The 19,206-nt window shown below is 49.3% G+C and overlaps 1 protein-coding gene across 2 annotated transcripts in view; it reads right to left on the reverse strand.

The window, feature by feature from the left end:
* Positions 1–19,206, reverse strand: part of Sparc (secreted protein acidic and cysteine rich) — a 26,119-nt gene that overhangs the window by 2,415 nt on the left and 4,498 nt on the right. Inside the window, exons 2-8 of one of the 2 annotated variants that reach the window (XM_021176171.2) lie at positions 13,343–13,412; positions 10,633–10,689; positions 9,934–10,021; positions 8,592–8,713; positions 5,290–5,410; positions 2,654–2,787; positions 2,010–2,158 (exon numbers count right to left, since the gene is read on the reverse strand). In XM_021176171.2, the coding sequence (XP_021031830.1) occupies positions 2,010–2,158; positions 2,654–2,787; positions 5,290–5,410; positions 8,592–8,713; positions 9,934–10,021; positions 10,633–10,689; positions 13,343–13,399 (728 nt within the window). In that variant the 5' untranslated portion in view covers positions 13,400–13,412. Of the gene's footprint in view, positions 1–2,009; positions 2,159–2,653; positions 2,788–5,289; positions 5,411–8,591; positions 8,714–9,933; positions 10,022–10,632; positions 10,693–13,342; positions 13,413–19,206 lie in introns of both variants that reach the window. The other variant, XM_021176170.2, reaches the window with a different exon arrangement.

Consider the following 19,206-nt stretch of genomic DNA (forward strand, 5'->3'; position numbering starts at 1 on the left):
TGAGCCACCACCGCCTGACTTCTTTTCTCTTTTCTTTTCTTTTCTTTTCTTTTCTTTTCTTTTCTTTTCTTTTCTTTTCTTTTCTTTTCTTTTCTTTTCCTTTCCTTTCCTTTCCTTTCCTTTCCTTTCCTTTCCTTTCCTTTCCTTTCCTTTCCTTTCCTTTCCTTTCCTTTCTTTGTTGTTGTTTTCAAGACAGGGTTTCTCTAAGTAAGCTAGGCTGGCCTCAAACTCAGAGACCTGCCTGCTTCGGCCTCCCAGGTGCTGGGATTAAAGGCATGCACCACCCCCTCCTGACCACACTATAGATTTTTGATGTTCACACACTGATATAACTGCAGGAGCCTAAAACGGGGTCTTAAAAGACCCATCAGTCCTCTAATAGGGCAGGGATATAGCTCATCAGTAGGGCACCTGCCTAGAATCCCCCTTGAGAATCCACCAGTAAAGGGTTGGGGGACATAGTTCAGTGGTAGAGTACTGGACTAGAATCCTCCAGTAAGGCACTGGAATGTGGTGTGGTTCAGTGATAGAGCACTTCCTAGAATTCCCTAGCGAGAGGTTCTATCCCCAGTGCTAAAAATAAGTGAACAACAAAATCTGGTGATGGCTCTGACTTCCGGGAGGGGCTGAACCAGGCCTGGCTGGGTGGTAAGATGGGAAGGGTACACCATGCAATGAGTGACTTCAGGGTCACCCTCCCTCTGTCCTCTGTGTGCTCCTGCTGGCCTCAGACTCTCAGCATGATCTTTTGCTTCTTTTCCTTTTCTCTCCTCAGAATCCCAATTAGTTGTCCCCAGAACACAATTACCCACAAGGGACTTCAGGGGACACTCTGACTCCAATGTTCCTCACAGCCTCCTGCTCACAGGAGGCGTCATACAGAATCTGAGCTGGCCAGGACCTTCATGGTCCTGTGAGAAAACAGACTGGGGCCACTGCAAGGCCACCTCCAGCTCTGACCAAGAGGAGACTGGAGAGTTTTTCCCAGCCATCCATCCCTGGCAAGCCATCTCGAACTTTCTCGAGGCCACTTGGCACATGGGATCCGGATGTCCCCCAGGACTCTCCCTTCCATACCCCAGTGTCACTCAATTGGATCCCAGCCACTGCAAGAGCTTGGGAGAGGAGCAGCTGAGAGCTTCCCAGAGACTAGGAGAGCCAGGCACTGGGAGGGAATTGGGGGTGGGGGTTGGTCAGCACACAACCGGACATAGAGTGATGAGCATCTCAGAGAGAAGCCTTTCTGGCCTAATATCTCTCTCCCAATTATGCCAGGGAGGTGGTCCTGCCTGTCCCCTGAGTAACCACCTGTTTCTAATATTCAAAGCGAAGAGCAGCAACGGCCCCGGGAAGGAGTGAGTGAGTTGCCTCTTTGGGACCTGAACAGGGAGGACCTCTTACTCTCATGGCTGCAAAGGGAAGCCAGAAGTGACAGAGGAGTAGGTACTCAGTGTCAGCTTAGGTACTGCTCTTCAAACTCTCTGAAGTCTTCACAATGCCCAGACCACAGGCCAAGAGCACCCAGGTCAGGAATATGTAATGTGGAAGCCGTTGAAATTTTTAGGAACTTCTGGGGCCAGGTGGGCTCCATGGAACTGAACCTCAGGAAGAATCTGGGACATGGCCGTTGTGGTGGCTGCCCTATTCGGCTGAAGGACCACACGCAAGCATGAACAAGGATGAGCAAGGCCTTGGCTCTGGGTCACATTGGAGGCTGTTCCTGGACTCTTTTTCTCTGCCCACATGGGCCCCCTGCCCCTGCCTTCATAGGCCTGGGAAGAATTCTTTGTACTGCTGCTGACGACTGCTTCCTCTGACATTACATGTCTCAGGGCTTACTTCCTCCCAAGCCTTCATCTTCCCTCAGGATGCTCGAACCATCTGCTCCAGCCCTAACCTGACCGTGGAGTCTTGGGCCGAGAAGCAGCAAAGGTTGCCCCCTCGAATGCCCTACCAGCCCCAGTCCAGGACAGAGCTGAGCCTATGGTCCTGAGGACTCTGACTCTTACCCATCAATAGGGTGCTGATCCAGCTGGCCAAACTGCCAGTGGACAGGGAAGATGTACATATTGTAGTTCTTCTCAAAGTCTCGGGCCAGCAGCTCCACGGGGTGGTCTCCAGCCTCCAGCCGCTTCTCGTTCTCATGGATCTTCTTCACCTGTAGGGGCGGGGTCAGCAGGTGACCAAGGGTCCATCCCCCTCTACCACATAACAAGAGACCAGCCAAGACCAGAGCTCACAGTGAGGCTAGGAGAGAGGTGCTGGTGTTAGCAGCTTATCTACACACAGATGGGGAAACCATAGTACCACCTGCCCCAAGCTCCCACTGCCTATGGAGGCTTTAGAAGAGGTTGAGAACTCAACACTAGGTCTCTGCCTTGAGGCTAAATATGCTCCCTAAAAGAGAAGGCCTGTTGGCTCAGGAGGAGAGGGAATAGGGTAATGCTCTTGATCTGTCTACTACAGACCTCCTCAGAGCCTCCAAAGGTGGCTGGAAGTTTTTGTCCTGGTGTCAAGGGTGAAGGCGCCCTGCAAAGTGGGGCATAGGCCACCTTGGGGCCAGGTTCTAGAGATCAGCCCCAGATCTCCATCAGCAAACTCCAGGGAGATCAATAGCAGGCACAGCAGTCCAAGCTGGGAAGAGGCCACTTACACGCAGCTTCTGCTTCTCAGTGAGGAGGTTGTTGCCCTCATCTCTCTCGTACAAGGTGACCAGGACATTTTTGAGCCAGTCACGCATACGCAGAGGGAATTCGGTCAGTTCGGAATCCAGGCAGGGGGCGATGTCTAGGACACAAGAGGCAAGATTAATCAACCTAGACCTGCCAGAGGGCAGACTCGCTACCTGACTACTCTCTCCTTCTTGTCTTACAGCCCATGAGAACTCTACTGAGCACCCCTGGCCTTGGTGCCTCTCTCTGTCTCTCTGATCCAGACTCTTTCCAGAGTCATAAGTAAAAAAGTCTGCACGGGGAAGCTCAAGACCTTGCTGCTTCCTGGCTTGCACCCAACCTGCTAAGGGGTTCTATCACCCACCCAGATGCTCTCGTGCCTCTCTAGGCGATGGCCAGGATTTGATCCCAGCAGAACTGGAGGCCAACCTCTAGGAGGTGTTAGAAACAACCTGCATCCATAGGTCCAACACAGCAGCAGTGGGGAGAAGGCTTAAACATGCAAACCCCTAAACCGTTTTAGAGACCATAACCCCATCCTTGTCTTTGGAACGTAGCACCCCAGAATGTCACACCTGGAGATCTCTTCCAAGCTCTCCTGTCATTGGTCTTAACAACGGGCAAAAGGAGGCTCTTGCTTACAGCCAGAATATCAGAGCATCAGCTTTGGATGCAGGGGTGGATACCTGGGGGATCAGATGGCTGCTCATCCTTGGCTTTGAGCCCAAGGAAAGCTCTTCTGAGCCCAGTACTACCGTCATCTGGGAGTGGAGATCTTCACACGGAGCTGGACTGGGGAGGTGGGTAGCCCCAGGAGCAGCAAGAGCCACTTGCTAAGAGCTCCTTAGAACATGCCTCACCTCATAACCCAAGACTCCTCACTGACTTCCTCTACCCTGTCTTCTCTAAGGCTCTCTAAATCTCTGCCTCCCCTTGGACATCCCAACCCCAACATTAAGAGCTCAGGGCTAACTCACCACCCTCACTTTCTACAGCTGAAAACCTCAGGCTGGGAAGGGACTCTCCTTTGTTTTAGTTCGGTTCAGTATGCATGCGGATGGGATGCAGGCCCCTGGGCACACCAGGCAATCACTCCACCACTTAGCTATAGCCCCAGCCCATGGGGAAGGATGTTCTTATGTGGAACATGCTACAGATATACAGCTCATGTCTCACAGGCAGTGAGTATGGCTTGGGAGACTCAGATGAGGAGGAGGCCACAGTGTCAGCAGAATTTACAGCTTGGGTCACTAGCAATGGGCCAGTCAGAGCCCCTGGCTTCCCTCTTCAAATTTCCCAGGCTTCTAGAAAAGGGGAAGGAGGAATAAAATGGAATAAGAAGCTAAGGATCTCTGCCAATAGAGGAATAGAGCCTGAAGAAAATGGCAGGTATGCCCCCAGTGTTTAATTTTATTTATCCATTTATTTTGGATATATATATATACATATATATGCATATATATATGTATATATATATGTATATATATATATATGTAGTGTGTGTGTGTGTGTGTGCTCACAGTCATGTGCATGCATGCATACACACATGTGTGGAGGCCAGAGGTCAATCACAGATATCACTCCTCAAGGGTCACCCAACTTATTTTTTGAGACATGCTCTTTTGTTGGCCTGGTGCTCACAGATCAGGCTAGGATAACTTGCCAATGAGCCCCAGGAATGTCCCAGGCTCCACCTCCTTAGCACTGGGGCTACAAGTGTGTGCTACCACACTTAGCCTTTTTACACAAGTACTTTGCCTAGTGAGTCATCTCCTGAGCTCTAGAAATGTCTGTTAGCATTCTGTCTAAGCTCCGCCCCACAGTTACCTGGCAACAGCCAGGTAGGCCGACCCACTATAAAAGGGGTTACTTGCCCCCTCCTCCCTCTCTTTATCTTTTGCTCTTGCTCTTGCCTTCTTGCTCCCTCTCTCTCCCCATTCCCCCCACACACAACGTGCTCATGGCTGGCCTCTACTCCTCTCTCTCTCTCTCTCTCTCTCTCTCTCTCTCTCTCTCTCTCTCTCTCTCTCTCTGACTCTACTACCCTCTCAAATCCCCTCCCCATTCCCTGAATAAACTCTATTTTATACTATACTGCCATGTGGTTGGTCCCTCAGGGGAAAGGGATGCCTCAGCATGGGCCCCACTGAGGCACTCCCTTCCCCCACACCTGACTACACATCCATAGAACATATCCATCCCTCCTCTCTTCATCTTTGTATAACCACATCAATGTCCCTATTTGAAAAGCATTCTAATTCAAAATATTAAAAATATTCTGCAGGCCCCGGTCACACACTGTTTTTGTTCTACAGTGCTGAAGTATGAATCATTTGAGTTAGCCTTATGAAGGAGCATCCTCATCAGAAAAAAAAAGAAAGAAAGGAAGATGGTTTGGTTGTTTTGATGCTAGTGGTAGGCTCTTGCAATCTTCTCTGAAATGTGCTTCCATGATGGCTAAGACTTCCCAGGAGAGAAGAAAGCCTGAATTAGTTTTATGAATGGGTTTACTGAGGCTCATGGAAGGGATGGGATTTACCCAGGATCACAGAGCTGGCACTGCAGGGCACAGAACCATCTCCCTGAGAAGGAGGCTGAAAGGCATGAAGACACTCACATTTGCATGGTCCGATGTAGTCCAGGTGGAGCTTGTGGCCCTTCTTGGTGCCCTCCAGGGTGCACTTGGTGGCAAAGAAGTGGCAGGAAGAGTCGAAGGTCTTGTTGTCATTGCTGCATACCTGTGAGTCAAGCACAGGGCACCTCCTTTATTCCCACAGCCTGACCCGGGATCCCTGTCATTGCCATTTCAGATGTGGGGACAAGGGAACACAGTGAGAACAGCCAAGGTCTCACACATATGGTGGATTAGAGATTGGGGCACAAAAGCTCACTCTAGATGCTGCTGTTCCACCATAGGAGGGCCATGGGTGATTTTGGAGCAGAGGTACATCTGAGTCAGGGCTAAGGCACAAAAGATACTTCAAGAACAGTGAGAGACAAGGGAAAAGACACCTGTGCATGGAAAAAAGTACACAGCATGCCAGGAGCCATTATCCTTCTGAAACACACAGTGGGGCAGGTGGGATGGCTCAGACAGTAAGGACACTGAAGCTAGGCATGGTGGCACACACCTTTGATCCCAGCCCTCAAGAGGCAGAGGCAGGTGGATCTCTGTGACTTCAAGGCCATCCTGGTCTACAAAGCAAGTTCTAGGCCAGCCAGGGTAGCACAGAGAAGCCCTGTCTCATAAAACCAAACCAAACCAAACCAAACCAAACCAAACCAAAACAAAACAAAACAAAACAAAACAAAACAAAACAAAACAAAACAAAACAAAAACCAAAAAAACCCAACAACAACAACAAAAAAAAACAAAACAAAAAAAAACCCTGCCTCCAAACTTATGGCATACACACATGTGGACACATACATACATGAATGAAGGAAGGGGAAGAAAGAGAAATAAGGAAGGAAGAGAGGAAGGAGGAAGGAGGAAGGGAGGAAAGGAAGAATGCAGCATAAGTTGGCTCTGGCTTGATGCTGATGACAGTTCCCTAGTTGACAAGGACGCTCACTGATCATGGGCTGCTTACAGAGGATACTGTAGGCAGAGTACCCATGTCCCCCAGTGGGAGTCTAGAAGTACTCCACACTCAGCAGAAGGCAGCTATAGCATCAGTCCCTGGTGAAGACATTTTTGCAGTGCCAAAGCTGAATAGCTTTGTGTGTGCTAGGTAGGTGTTCTATTGATGATCAAAATCCTTATTCCTTTACTATTTTATTTTAGAACACTCTCACTCTATTGGCCAGGCTGACCTTGAACACACTGTGTAGCAGAGCCAAGCCCTGAACTTTCAACTTTCCTCTTACTCCAACCTTTCTGTACCAAGGGTGATAGGTCTGAACCACCAGGGTTTGCCCAAATAAAACTGAAAGGCCAATAAGGTAGCTCAGCAGGTAAAGGTACCATATAGTACCTAACTCCAGAGGGTTCCTCTAAGCAGAAATATCACCGCCCCATATTTGGAGCTGGTATGAAAGACCCCTGTGTAATTCTCCTAGAGGAAGACTCTCCTGGATGTTTCAGCCTCTCCCTGCTTCCCCTGCTATGTGACTATCCAGAATATGGACTTGGGTGAAATGCAGCTGGACCAATTGACTCATTGAGTCCTGCTGGAAAACCTCGGTCATAGAAGAGCAAAACAGAGAGGCTGGGGTTAACTGAGATCAGGAGTACAGGTAGGAGCAGCCTTTGATTGGGGAAGGACCTGACCTGCAAGTGTGGAGTCTTACACATTGCTGCAGGGGAGACTGCAGCATCAAAGAGCAGTGGGATGGGGAAGAAGAGAGAAGAGTTAAAAGTGAAGCTAATATGTAAAGCCCAGTGGCAAGGGTTGTCTTGGGGAGATATTGAAAAATGTGGGCTGGGTAGTAGTGGCATATGTCTTTAATCCCAGCACTTGGGAAGCAGAGGCAGGCAGATCTTTCAGTTCAAAGCCAACCTGGTCTACAGAGACAGAAAAAGGAAGAAAAGAGAAATGCAGAACTAGATTGGAAGAACTAGAAAGAGATTTGTTGCCCTAAGCCAGATGGTGGACAGCACAATGGTTGGCACAGGTGAGTATTCGAAAAATATTTGTTTAAGTGGATAGATAGATGAGTATGTGGATGGATGGGTGGGTGGGTGGATGAATGATGGATGAATGAGTGGGTGGGTAGATGGATGGAAGAGTGGGTGGGTGGGTGAGTAGATGAATGGATGGATGGATGAGTGGGTGGGTGGATGGATGGATGAGTGGATGACTGTGTGGGTGGGTGAGTAGATGAATGGATGGATGGATGAGTGGGGTGAGAAGATGGTTGGTTAAATGGATGGATGAGTGGGTGACTGTGTGGGTGGGTGGATAGATGGGTAGGTAGATGGATGAGTGGGGTGAGAAGATGGTTGGTTAAATGGGTGGGTGGGTGGATAGATGAATGAGTGAACAGATGAATGAGTGGATGGGTAGAGAGGCAGATGGGTGGGTGGATGGATGGGTGAACTGATGGATGGCTAAGTGGTAGATAGATTCATGGGTGGATTTATGGTTGTGTGGGTAGATGAATTCATAGAATGGGTGCATGGCTGGGTGCATGTATATATCCTGAATGTATGGATGGGTGGATGAATGTATGGTAGGTGCACACATGTTGGAGATAGAATGGAGACATTTGAGAAATAACCCTGGGTCCATGTCACATACCTGGCATCCTCTAACAAATGGAATAGCAGCACTATGAGTTCAGGATTCTCTCTCCGTCTTTGGTTGTGAGGGACTAAGACTTGGAGACACTCAGTGCTTTAACTAAAATCTCACAGCTCTCAAGTGATGGAGATGAGGTTGCTAGTCAGTCTTCAAGCAGATCCCAGAGCCCCATGTGGGCCCAATGCTTAGCTAACTACCAAGGTATTGAAGGGCTAGTGAGATGGCTTAACAGGTGAAGGTGCCTGTCACCAAACCAGCTGACCTGAGTTGGAATCCTGGTCTCCTCATGGTGGAAAGAGAGAACCAACCAAGCAAGTCCTCTGATGTCCACATGCATGCATGCCACACACACACTCATACAAAATATATAAAGTGTAAAAAAATATAATAATAGAAGTATGAACTGGAGTGCATTCCTCCTGAGATTATGAGGCACTCAGTGATCATGTTCAACACAGAGCCTGGAACCTGGTGGTACAAGTAAACTCTTTTTAAAATTCTCAATGGCGGCTAGAGGGGTGGGGCCAGGCAGGCTCTTGCCTGTGACTCAGCTCCACTTTCCTGTTGTGACTGGTCCCAGGGAGGGGACCTTCTGAGAATGGAGCTTCTCCCTCATGTCCGGAGATTTCTTAACAGACATTGTGCTTTGCTGGGCCCAGGCCCCAGCTCTTACCTTCTCAAACTCGCCAATGGGAGCAGGGCAGCTGGTGGGGTCCTGGCACACACACATGGGGGTATTGCTCTCGTCCAGCTCACACACCTTGCCATGTTTGCAATGATGGTTCTGGCAGGGGTCTGGGGAACAGAACACAATGTCAGCTCACCAGGCTGGCACGTGCTTCCACACCACACAGATGGGACTTTGGGGCTGGCAGCCTCTAGGTGAACTCCACTCTCAGAACCAGAGTTTCAGGCAACCCTGATCCTCCATGCTGAACCACGGGGTTTAGGGGAGCAGTTTGCTTAGTCTGGGGATTCAGTCAGGAAGGTCGAGACTAGAAACTTCTCAGAGGGTTGGAACCTCTGTCTGGACTCAGAGACCTGGGGTACATACAGATCCCCCAGTGACTGACACAATAACCAACTCCTCAGTTCTCTGTTGAGCAACCGCAGTGCTGGATTTCTGGATTCAATGTATTTTCAAGAGTGACTTAAAAGATAGAGCTATTGGCACGGATTCAACTGAGCTGTGAGATCCAACGGAGTAGAATCAGGTGTCCACAAAGGAACAGGAAGAAGAACCCACAGTAGACAATGGGCCCAGCTCTGACAGGAAACAAAGGCTGGGCATGGAAGAGGAAAGGGATATGACTCAAGACCCCAGGCCCAGCCTCTGCTCCAGCAAACCCTCCCCATTCTCCCCAGACATCCTTAACTGTCCCCTTGAGAGCTCAAGTGGATGCTGGGGATTCGAACTCCGTCTTCATGGTTGTACAGCAAGTGACCTTACCCATTGAGCCATTTCCTTGGGGCCCCCATCTGCACCAATGTCTTGTTAAGAAGCCCTGGTTCAAAGGGTTCAGACCTTGTTTGAATCTCATGGACTTCCAAAGTCCATGGCTTTGGACACAGATGCCTCAGTCTGAGAGCTAAAGCCCTGAGTCACTGTCTCTCTACTTGAGGTATTAGAATTTACGTCAGGCTCTGCTCCCTCGGGCCAAGTGGAAATTAAATGAGCCAGTCAGCTTTCTCAGATGGGCTACGAAGGAGGAGCTTGAACCCAGGCTGAAGCCCTGGGGCAGGAATCTTGGTGACCGGATGTGACCATGACCTCTGTGAGAATCTGACACCAAACTGTGGAGTTTCCTCCGTCCTTCACAACTTGGATGGCCTGGCTATAAATTAGATCTATCCCAGACTTCCCTGGCTTGAGGGTTCCCAGCTGGCCTTCCACAGCTACCAGAGCCTCCACAATGCATGCCCCTGACTAGAAACGTCCTGTAGGCTGTCCTTAGGCCTCCACCCACACAGCTGAGGGCTATCCAGATACGCCAAGTGACATGGAAGAGACTTACTGTCAGCCACCACCTCCTCGACTGTTTCCTCTGCACCATCCTCAAATTCTCCCATTTCCACCTGGACTGGGTTGGCACCCACAGGTACCTGGCATGGGAGAGGAAAAAAAATGAGTTCAGGGATTCTCACCCCACCCCAAACCTGGGAGAGGGTTGCAAGGAAGAAGGGGCCTGCATGATGCTTCAGAAACCCAGAAAAAAATGAGGGGCATCCAGGGCTGGGTCCAGATCGCCCTCAGCTGTGTGGGCAGAGGTGCTGGTTTTGGTGGAATTCTGTATTTATTATTAGTTCATTCAGTGTATCAGTCTATATTAAAGGTCTAGAGCCCCAAAATTCCATTAAAATGAATCAGAGGCTACCAAGATGTTAGGATGAGAAGACATACCAATTCCTCCAGGCCTGACAGGCCCAACTGAGTGGGTCCCTTTGTTTCATGCCAGGGGAGACTGTGGATGATAACAGAAGAAGTATGAATCCTCAGAACCTTGGGGCTCAACTGAAGGTTTGGGGAACAGTGAGAAGTGTCTGTGTATACTCAGGTTAGTATCTGTGTCTTGAATGCACACAAGGAGAGAATGCATGCCCTGGTCCAATGAGGAACCCCACTGCACTTGTCTGGATGGCCCAAAGGAGGAACCAGACAGAAAGGGATCAAGGGTGGGGTCACCACCACCGCCACCACCACACCACATACGTACCCCTGTCTCCTCCACCACGGTTTCCTCCTCCACTATCTCCTCAGCAACTTCAGTCTGCTGCTGGAAAAGAGAGCAAGGTTCAGGGAGTTAGTCAAGGCCAAGGCCACCCTCTTCTCGGGAGTGTCTCTGGCTGGGAACACAAGCCTGGAGGCCTTGATGCCTCCGGCTGGAGCTCACAGTGCTGCTCTATCCTCCTTCCTTCCTTAAAAAAAAAATCTGTTATCACAATGATTTTATTTGTGTATGTGAGTTTTATGTGGGGGATGGAGTGAGCACCCACACCACAAAGAATGTGTGGAAGCTGAAGGAGCTTGTGGAAGCCGGTTCTCTCCTGCGGTGTGGGTCCTCAGATCGTCAGGCTTGGCTGCCAACCCATCTTGCTGGCCCCATCTTTATTTCTCTTTTTAAAAAAACAGTACAGAATGCTTCATGTGTTCATGTGCCTCCTTGCCCTATGGCCGTGCCAGTCTTCTCGGTATCATACCAGTTTCAATCAGTCTACTGCTGAAGCAAGCTTGCGTTTCATTATTTCCTTTCATTTTAACAAGATCTTGCTACAGAGCCCAGGCTGACCTTGAACTTGCCAATTATGTTTTAGCTTCCTAAGAACTGGGATCACAGGCTTGAGCCATCACACTTGACTTTTATAGATCTTCCACCAAACCATCTTGCCTATTCCTCATTTTACTGACAGAAACATTTCTGCTAGTCGAGCCTCAATTCATCCCCAACACAACAGAAGCAGAGTGTGGTGGTTTGAATATGCTTGGCCCATGAAGTGGCACTATTAGGAGGTGTGGCTTTGTTGGAGTAGGTGTGGTCATGTTGGAGGAAGTGTGTCATTGTGGGCATGGGCTTTAAGACCCTTGTACTAGGTGCCTGGAAGCTAGACTTCTCCTAGCAGCCTTCAGATGAAGATGTAGAACTCTCAGCTTCCCCTGCACCATGCCTCCCTGGAAGGCACCATGCTCCCGCCTTAATGATAATGGACTGAATCTCTGAACCTGTCAACCAGCCTCAATGAAACGTTGTCCTTATAAGAGTTGCCTTGGTCATGGTGTCTGTTCACAGCCGTAAAACCCTAACGAAGACACAGATGAACTCCCTTTAATTCACAGATGGAGAAAATGAGACCCAGACAGAATGAATACCCTCTGTGACTTCTAATAGATGCCAAACCTCCCTGCCTCTCACATGTGACCTCATTTTATTGCAATTAGGAAATTCCCTCCTGACATTTCAGGCTCCGGGAAGAGCAGGTCCATTAACAAGACAGTTTCAGGCCCCGGACTGGCTGTAACCCCTTCCAAAGTTAAAGGTAACCTCACCAATCTTCAGCCAAGATCCAAAATCTGCCTGGCTGATGAGTTTGACCGGAAGCTGCCATCTACTGGCTAGTGAAGAGAGCAGGGAATGGCAGTTTGAAATATAGCTAACCAGGAGTGCTGGCACACGTAACCCCTGGTTACATCGGGAGGATGAAGCAGAGGTAGGGGGGAGTTAGAGTACAGAGTATATAGTGAGACCATGGAGGGGGGCGGGAGGCCAGGACCTCACTTGGCGGGGTTGGCTCTCTTTGAATGTTTCCTTTTTGTTTCTTCTTGTTCCACATTCCCAAGATGGAGTAAAGGTGGTTTCTGGTTCATCCCAATGGCAACCCGTCCCTCTCCCTGCCCAGCTCCAGTCTTACTCCAAGATCCTACTGGGGCTGCCCTATGTATCCCTGGTCTCCAACAGCCTCCAACGCCACGATCTCTGTCTGCATCTTTTCTACCCCCAGAATTCAGCCAGAGTCAGTTACTTACCATCTAACGGCTTCCCAGACTCAGACGCCAACCTGTTCCTTTCTTTGGACCTAGGTCCTTCCGCCAGCTTCATTCCCACCAACAGTCTCTCATCCCTGTTGCTGACTCCCTCCCTGAAGAGGACAGGTCCTGCTAATCATGCTGGAACTAGTGTGCAAGCTCGGAGCTTTACAGAGAGCTGCTTCCCTCATTTCAATTCTCCTAACCTTGTTGGCTTAAGAAAAAGACAACTTATTTTTAATTTTTTTTAAGATTTATTATTTTTGTAAGATTTTGTAGCTGTCTTCAGATGCACCAAAAGAGGGTGTCAGATCTCATTATGGATGGTTATGAGCCACCAGGTGGTTGCTGGGATTTGAACTCAGGGCCTTCAAAAGAGCAATCTGTACTCTTAAACCCAGAGCCATCTCTCCAGCCCAAGATTTATTTATTTTATGTATATAAGTGTTTTGCCTGCATGTATGTCTGTATACTATATACATGCCTGGTACTCCTAAGAGGTCAAGAAGAGGGCATCAGATCCCCTGGTTGTAAGCCACCATTTGGTTTCTGGAGATTGAACTTGAGTCTTCTGTAAATGCTCTTAACCACTGCACAGGCTCCTTTTTTAAAGACAGGATCTCATGTAGCCCAGGCTGCCCTCAAACTCACTACCTACCCAAAGATGAACTTAAACTCTGGATATTCCTACCTCTACCTCCCAAATGCTGGGATTGTAGGTTTGTTCCCTAAGGCTGGGTTTATGCGATGCCGGGGCTTGAACCCAGGACTTTGTACACGAGTGCTAATTAAGCACTCTACCCACTGAGCGACATCCCTGCTATCTCCTTGAGCACCCAGAGCAGGTTCAGAAGCTGGAGAAAGAGGGATGAGTTAGAACTCAGACAGCATCTTCGGGTACTTACAGGGGCTGCCAGGGCCCTCCCGGCCAGGCAAAGGAGAAAGAAGATCCAGGCCCTCATGATGCTGGGAACTCTGCAGGGGAAGAGAAGAGAAGATGATGAGTCAGCAAGAGAGGCTTCTTGAGTTAGACTTAGACAGGAATGTTAACCAAGACGTGTGATAACCTCTTGGCAATGAGAAAGACACCACCTTGTTTAGAGCTAAGACGCCCTTTGTACCTCCTTGTCCTACCTCTTCATGCAAAAAGCAGACCTGGCCTGGAGCCTCCAAGGGAAACCCTGCAGCTGCAAGCAACAGCGGATGGAATTCATTTTTCTGCTGCTTGACTCCCCGCCCCATCTCCAGTTTCCTTCTATTGAGGATAAAGGTACAGAGTTTTCTATATATGGTCATGAGATGAGATCTCCAGTCTCAGTCCATCAGTTTCGGCTTTTTAAGTGACTGGACAAAGACAACAGGCTAAGAAGTCAAGTTTGGACTTTTGATGCCTCTTGTTCTAAGACTTTTGTTCCCTATTCCTTAACCTCGCTCCATGCTCCCTATCCCCTCCCCACCCCCACATCTGTGCTTTTCCTTCCCCTCCCCCTTCTCCCTCTTCCTCTCCCTCCTCCCAACTCCCTTTCCTCTTCCCCTCCCCTCTGCACTCCCTCCCCTGCAATGGGAGAAGTCAACAGGAATCCGAAACAATGAGACACACATTAAAGAAAAAGTCTGAGAGTCTGGGGTGCCAGGAAGGAACCTGAGGGATCATGTTTCTGCCACCCTACCCTCAGGGTCAGCATTCTTTGGATCCTCTAAGGAAATCTCCAGAGGTGTCCCTGTGTGGCAGAAGGAATGTCAGCTAAGATCTAGAACGTTCCCCTGATCACTTCCCAGATGTTGGACTCTGAACTCTCACCCTGTAGCCTGGAAGGGACCTTTGGAGCAGACCTCTCCTGAAGACTCAGGGACATGTGGTGGGGACATCTGCTTCCCGGTGCTAGCCAGACAGGCTTCTGTTACCAAATGGATCTAGAAAGTTCTTCCTAGATATGCATCCCTCAAGCTTGTGGTTTATCTTGTCTCTACAGCCACACAGAGCAAGCAGGCTCCCTCTGCCCCTTCAGAGCTTTCAGTCAGGAGCACAATTATGATACCTTCCTTATTGGTTCCCCAAGACTTCTCTCTCAGCGTCTCCAACCCTAGCTCCTCTTTAACTTTTTCAACTGACAAAGAAAGCCTGGTGATGGGAGATACCCTGGCAGCTCAGACAAAGCCACTGAGCTCAGATTCAATGTCCAGGGTTCTTATTCTACCATGATATTGTCTCCATTTCCACGTATGGGTTACATTCATTCTTCTCTCTAAACCTTGGCTCCCCATCTGTCAACAGGGTCAGAGGAGGTAAGTTTGAGATGATTGACGGTGCTCTTTAGAATGCTTTCAACAATGGTTGGAAGTGCAGCTGAAGAGCAGAGCCTATGCTAGCTCTCAGTCCCCAACTCCAAACAAACACAAGAAAAGCGGGTCTTGGCATATCCCCTCCTACAGTACCCACATTTTCCCCTCAGACAATAGTATTTGGAAGAAAGAAAGAAAAAAAAAAAAAGCCAAGATCCCCAAACATCTTTGAGCGAGGGTGCGGCACAGCAATATGGTATTTGGCTAGCATGCATGAGGCCCTGAGCTGACTCTACAGCACCACAGAACTTTTCAGACAAGATCTGAATAGCAAAACAGGCAGAGTTGAGGAAGAGGCCATAACAATGTGTCCTGTGCTAGGCTAAACTGGAAAGAGCCTCATCTCCTATTTCATGGTGTGTCCATGAAGTAAAACTGTAAGAAATCAAAGAAATTGATTTGGAAGTTTGGCATTGCTTCAGGACAGCCCCACCTGGCAGAAGGGCCTAGTTCTCCCTTTCTAGGCAGTTTCTGGAACATTCTTTCCCCTCTCACAGTGGCTCACTTGTTTCCCTTCTTGCTTCTCTATTTGGAAAACACGGGTCTAGCATCCTCTGTGTGTGGCTTTGGGCAGATGGAATGGAAGAGGGGACATCAATGAGGGGCTTGTCTGGGGTTGTTTGAAATGGAAAGATCAAAGCATAGCTGGCAGCAGGAGCCCAAATGTCACCCAGGCCAGGCTTCAACAGCAGAGGAGTCAGAACTCTGGATCGGTAGCCAGGCTAGGATATGTCATGGGCTTCGGGTTTGAGAGCTAGAGAGACGACTCCCAAGGCTGGGTGCTTCATCTGGGCAGAAGGAGGGATCTGGGGTCTGAGAGACTGCCCTGCCCCCCATCATTCTGCCTTCTCATTCTGCCCTGTCCTCAGGACCTACATCCTGGAGTGCTTCCTGGCCTTAAGCCCAGAGGCAGGGTGAGGGTAAGGAGAAAGGCAAGACGTACAAACTCTCAGGGGAGATGATCATTGTCCACATCTTTGCTGCTTCACCAATCCCGGAATCCTTTTCATCTAGATGTTAGGGTGAGCAGAGCCCCTTAACTATTACATTCCCCGCCTGCCCATGAGACACATCTCTGAGGTTCTGTAACATACCTCTGGCCAAAGAGGCCAGAGTCTACCCTTCAGAGCTCGTTGGAGACCCAACAGTCAACCCAGGCACAAGGTCAAGACTCTGTCATCAGTACAAGGCAGCCATGAGCTTCCACACTCACTCAAGCATACTGGGGGAAACATACAAATATCCTCATTGATTTTACAAGCCAGCTTTCCAAGAAGGGCCTGAGGACAGATCTTTCTGCCCCATTGTACAGATGAGAAGACTGGAGCCTGGAAAGGAAGATCCATGCCTCTGACCAGCAAGCAGTCCAGCACACGAGTGACAGGTATCTGCATGGTCTCTCAACTCTGTGTGATGTTTCTCTTGGCAGACACCTGCTCCTACGTAGTCATTAAGAAGGTGCCCACTTGGGCCAACCTGGCCTGAGATGTGGGCAGGAGAAATGCCCTGGGCAGCGGGGGTTGGGGTGGGGGAAGTGGAGGTGTATTGCCTTTGGCTTTGTGACCGCCAACTGCAGACACCCCTGGTGCCCCCTTTCCCTGTTCCGTACATTGAGTCTCTTTCTTCTGCCTTTATTTGTTCTGGAGAGAGCTGAAAACTGAACCTGGGCTGCCAGGAGGACCTGAAGCAGAGGTTACTTGTCTAGCTCTTTGGATGGAAAGGATGGGATGGAAAAGTACAGCCAACCCCTAGCTCACTTCCCTTGAAACCTAAAGGGGCTCCTGGGAGTTCCCTGTGGACATGAAGGCGCCACTGAGTACCTAAACCCAGGGGCAACCTCAGAACTGTAGGCTTTTAGACAGCGTGGCTCAGGACCACAGACTCCTAGGATGACCTAACTCAGATGGAAAGCGTGTGGAGAAATGCAATCTGAGAGAGCTCCCTAAGGGTCTTGGGGGCTAGGCTAGCCTTGAACTTGATCTGTAGCCAAAGATGGTCTCAACCGCCAGATCCTCCTGCCTCCACCTCCCAAATGCTGGGCTTACAGGCCTGAATCCCCATACCCAACTCTCTTTTATTTGGCTGGTTTGGGTGGGGTGAGATGAGGTCTCACTATGTAACCAAAGCTGGTCTCAAATTTGTGATCTTCCAGCCTCTGCTTCCTGAGCGCTAGGCACCACTAGGCCAGACCATAGGGGTTTACTGAGCCTTGAAATGCGGCCAGTGTGAAGGACTTGTTGAGAAAGCCTGCTCCAAAAGAGCAGTGTCCTTCAAAGCCCTCTGCACATCTTGGACTATGTTCTATCAGTAAAATGAAAAACAAACAACAAAAACAAGGATTGAAAGGAGAGCTCAGTTGATAAAGTTCTTGCTAGGCAAGCATGAAGGCCTGAGTTCAAATCCCCAGGACTCATGTAAAACCCAACCGTGGCAGCACAAGCTTGAAACTCCAGCACTGGAGAGAGGCAGAAACAGGAGGGATCTAGGCCCTGCAGATCATCCAATCCTGCACAACCAGCAAGATACAGGTCTGTGAAAGACTGTCTCAAAAACAAGGTGGACAGAGCCTGAGGAGTAACCTTTGAGGCTTCCACAAGCACACAAGCACACACACACACAGAGACAGACAGACAGAGAGAAAGAGAGAGAGACAGAGACAGAGACAGAGAGCAGTATAACCAGAGTGGAAGAATTAGGGCCAGAGAACATAGCATACTCCAATATCATAAACCACCTTGAAATAGCTCTAGGTTCCCCCTAGAACAGCCAGGTACCCTCGGCAAGGAAGCCCCTAAGGTCCCTGACTATTCTGAACTCCTGGGTTTGCTCAGCATATATTGGAATGCCCCATCTCCCCTCTTGCCCCAGATTCTTTGTTTTTATTTTTATTTCTTGTTGGAAGGGACAAAACTACGGGAAACAGAGTGTTACAGATGCTAAAACCTAGAATTGGTTCTGGGCAGCATGGAGGAGGCTCCAGGCTTTGTGGCTGGACACAGCCCTGCTGAAATTCCAGCATCTCCTAAAGTGCCACGTTTCACTTTGTCTAGACTGGGCTGGAGGAGTTCCTGCTGCCTCTGCACCCTCTAGACCACATGACTGGGTCCTGCTGGCAGCCCAGGCTGAGTTTTCAACCCTCTCTAGAACAAATAAAGGCAGAAGGAGGGGACTCAATGTACAGCCATCCCTGTTGCATCAGGAGTAACCACAAATGGAAGGGATAAGAAACATCAAAGTATCCAAGATGTAACATCTGGAAAGGACTAAGGGATTCCAAAGGTAGTGGATTCATAGCACACCTACCTTCCTACACCACTCCTGTGTATGTGGCAGACATTACTAATCAATCATATAATCTTTCCCCTTAAAGTCTGGCGTGACGTCAGAATTTTGAACACCATTTTGACAGCCACTACTAGTAGGCCATGTGATAGTTCTTTACTTTGCCTACACTTTATAGACAAAAAACTCACAGCTTAGAGAAAATAGCTCACTCAAATTCCTTGGGCAAGGTGGTTTCTGTGCCAAAGACTCAGAAATATCTAAACTGATATTTCTGTGATTGCCACTGTCTGTCTCTCTGTCTCTCTCTGTCTCTGTCTCTGTCACACACACACACACACACACACACACACACACACACACACACACACACACATCCCTCCCACACCACCACTGTGGTGCCACAAGCAGCACAGGATGATCCGGAGAGATCCTTTAACCTGGGACTTTAAATCAGGTTCCTGGAAGGACAAAGCTGCTATCTCTGTTCAAGGATTCCCTACTAGATATCTATGGCTAGGTGAGAGCAGAGCCAATTTGCTGCCAGACACACCCCTAGTCAAGCCAGAGGAGGTTTCTTTAAAAGCGTCTGATAAGTCACCATTTGCTGGCCCTGGCCTTGTTGCAACCCAGCAGTCACAAGCAAGGCTGGGAAGGAGCAGTATCCACACTACAATAGGGCAAAGGTAGCTTCCTCCATCCCCAGGGATGGCTGGAAGCTGGTACCAGCCTCCTCGTCTGTCAGTTTAAGTTGAAGGGTAGCTAAGGAGGGGCCAGTGGAAAGCAACTGAGAAACCACTCATACATAAGCCACGTTAGTTGGGTCTTAGGCCATGTAAGCTGGGATAGAGCAGAAAAGGGAGGGAGGAAGTGTTGTTAACCATGTATTATGGATGATTTAGGACCTACGGAGCAAGGTCAGCTCCAACTGACCAGAACCTGACAAGGTTCCAAAGATCTGGAGGCTCGGTGCAGGCAGCAACCAGCCTGCTGAGTAAGCTCCAGGGAGCTACTTGCCCTTTCTGAGTTGCAACTTTTGTATCTTGGAAATAAAAGGCATTCATGTACCTGTGTCCAGGTGGTGGTGTGGGAGGGATGTGTGTGTGTGTGTGTGTGTGTGTGTGTGTGTGTGTGTGTGTGTGTG

Source organism: Mus caroli, chromosome 11 (assembly GCF_900094665.2).
Source record: "Mus caroli chromosome 11, CAROLI_EIJ_v1.1, whole genome shotgun sequence".
Taxonomy (NCBI): Eukaryota; Metazoa; Chordata; class Mammalia; order Rodentia; family Muridae; genus Mus; species Mus caroli.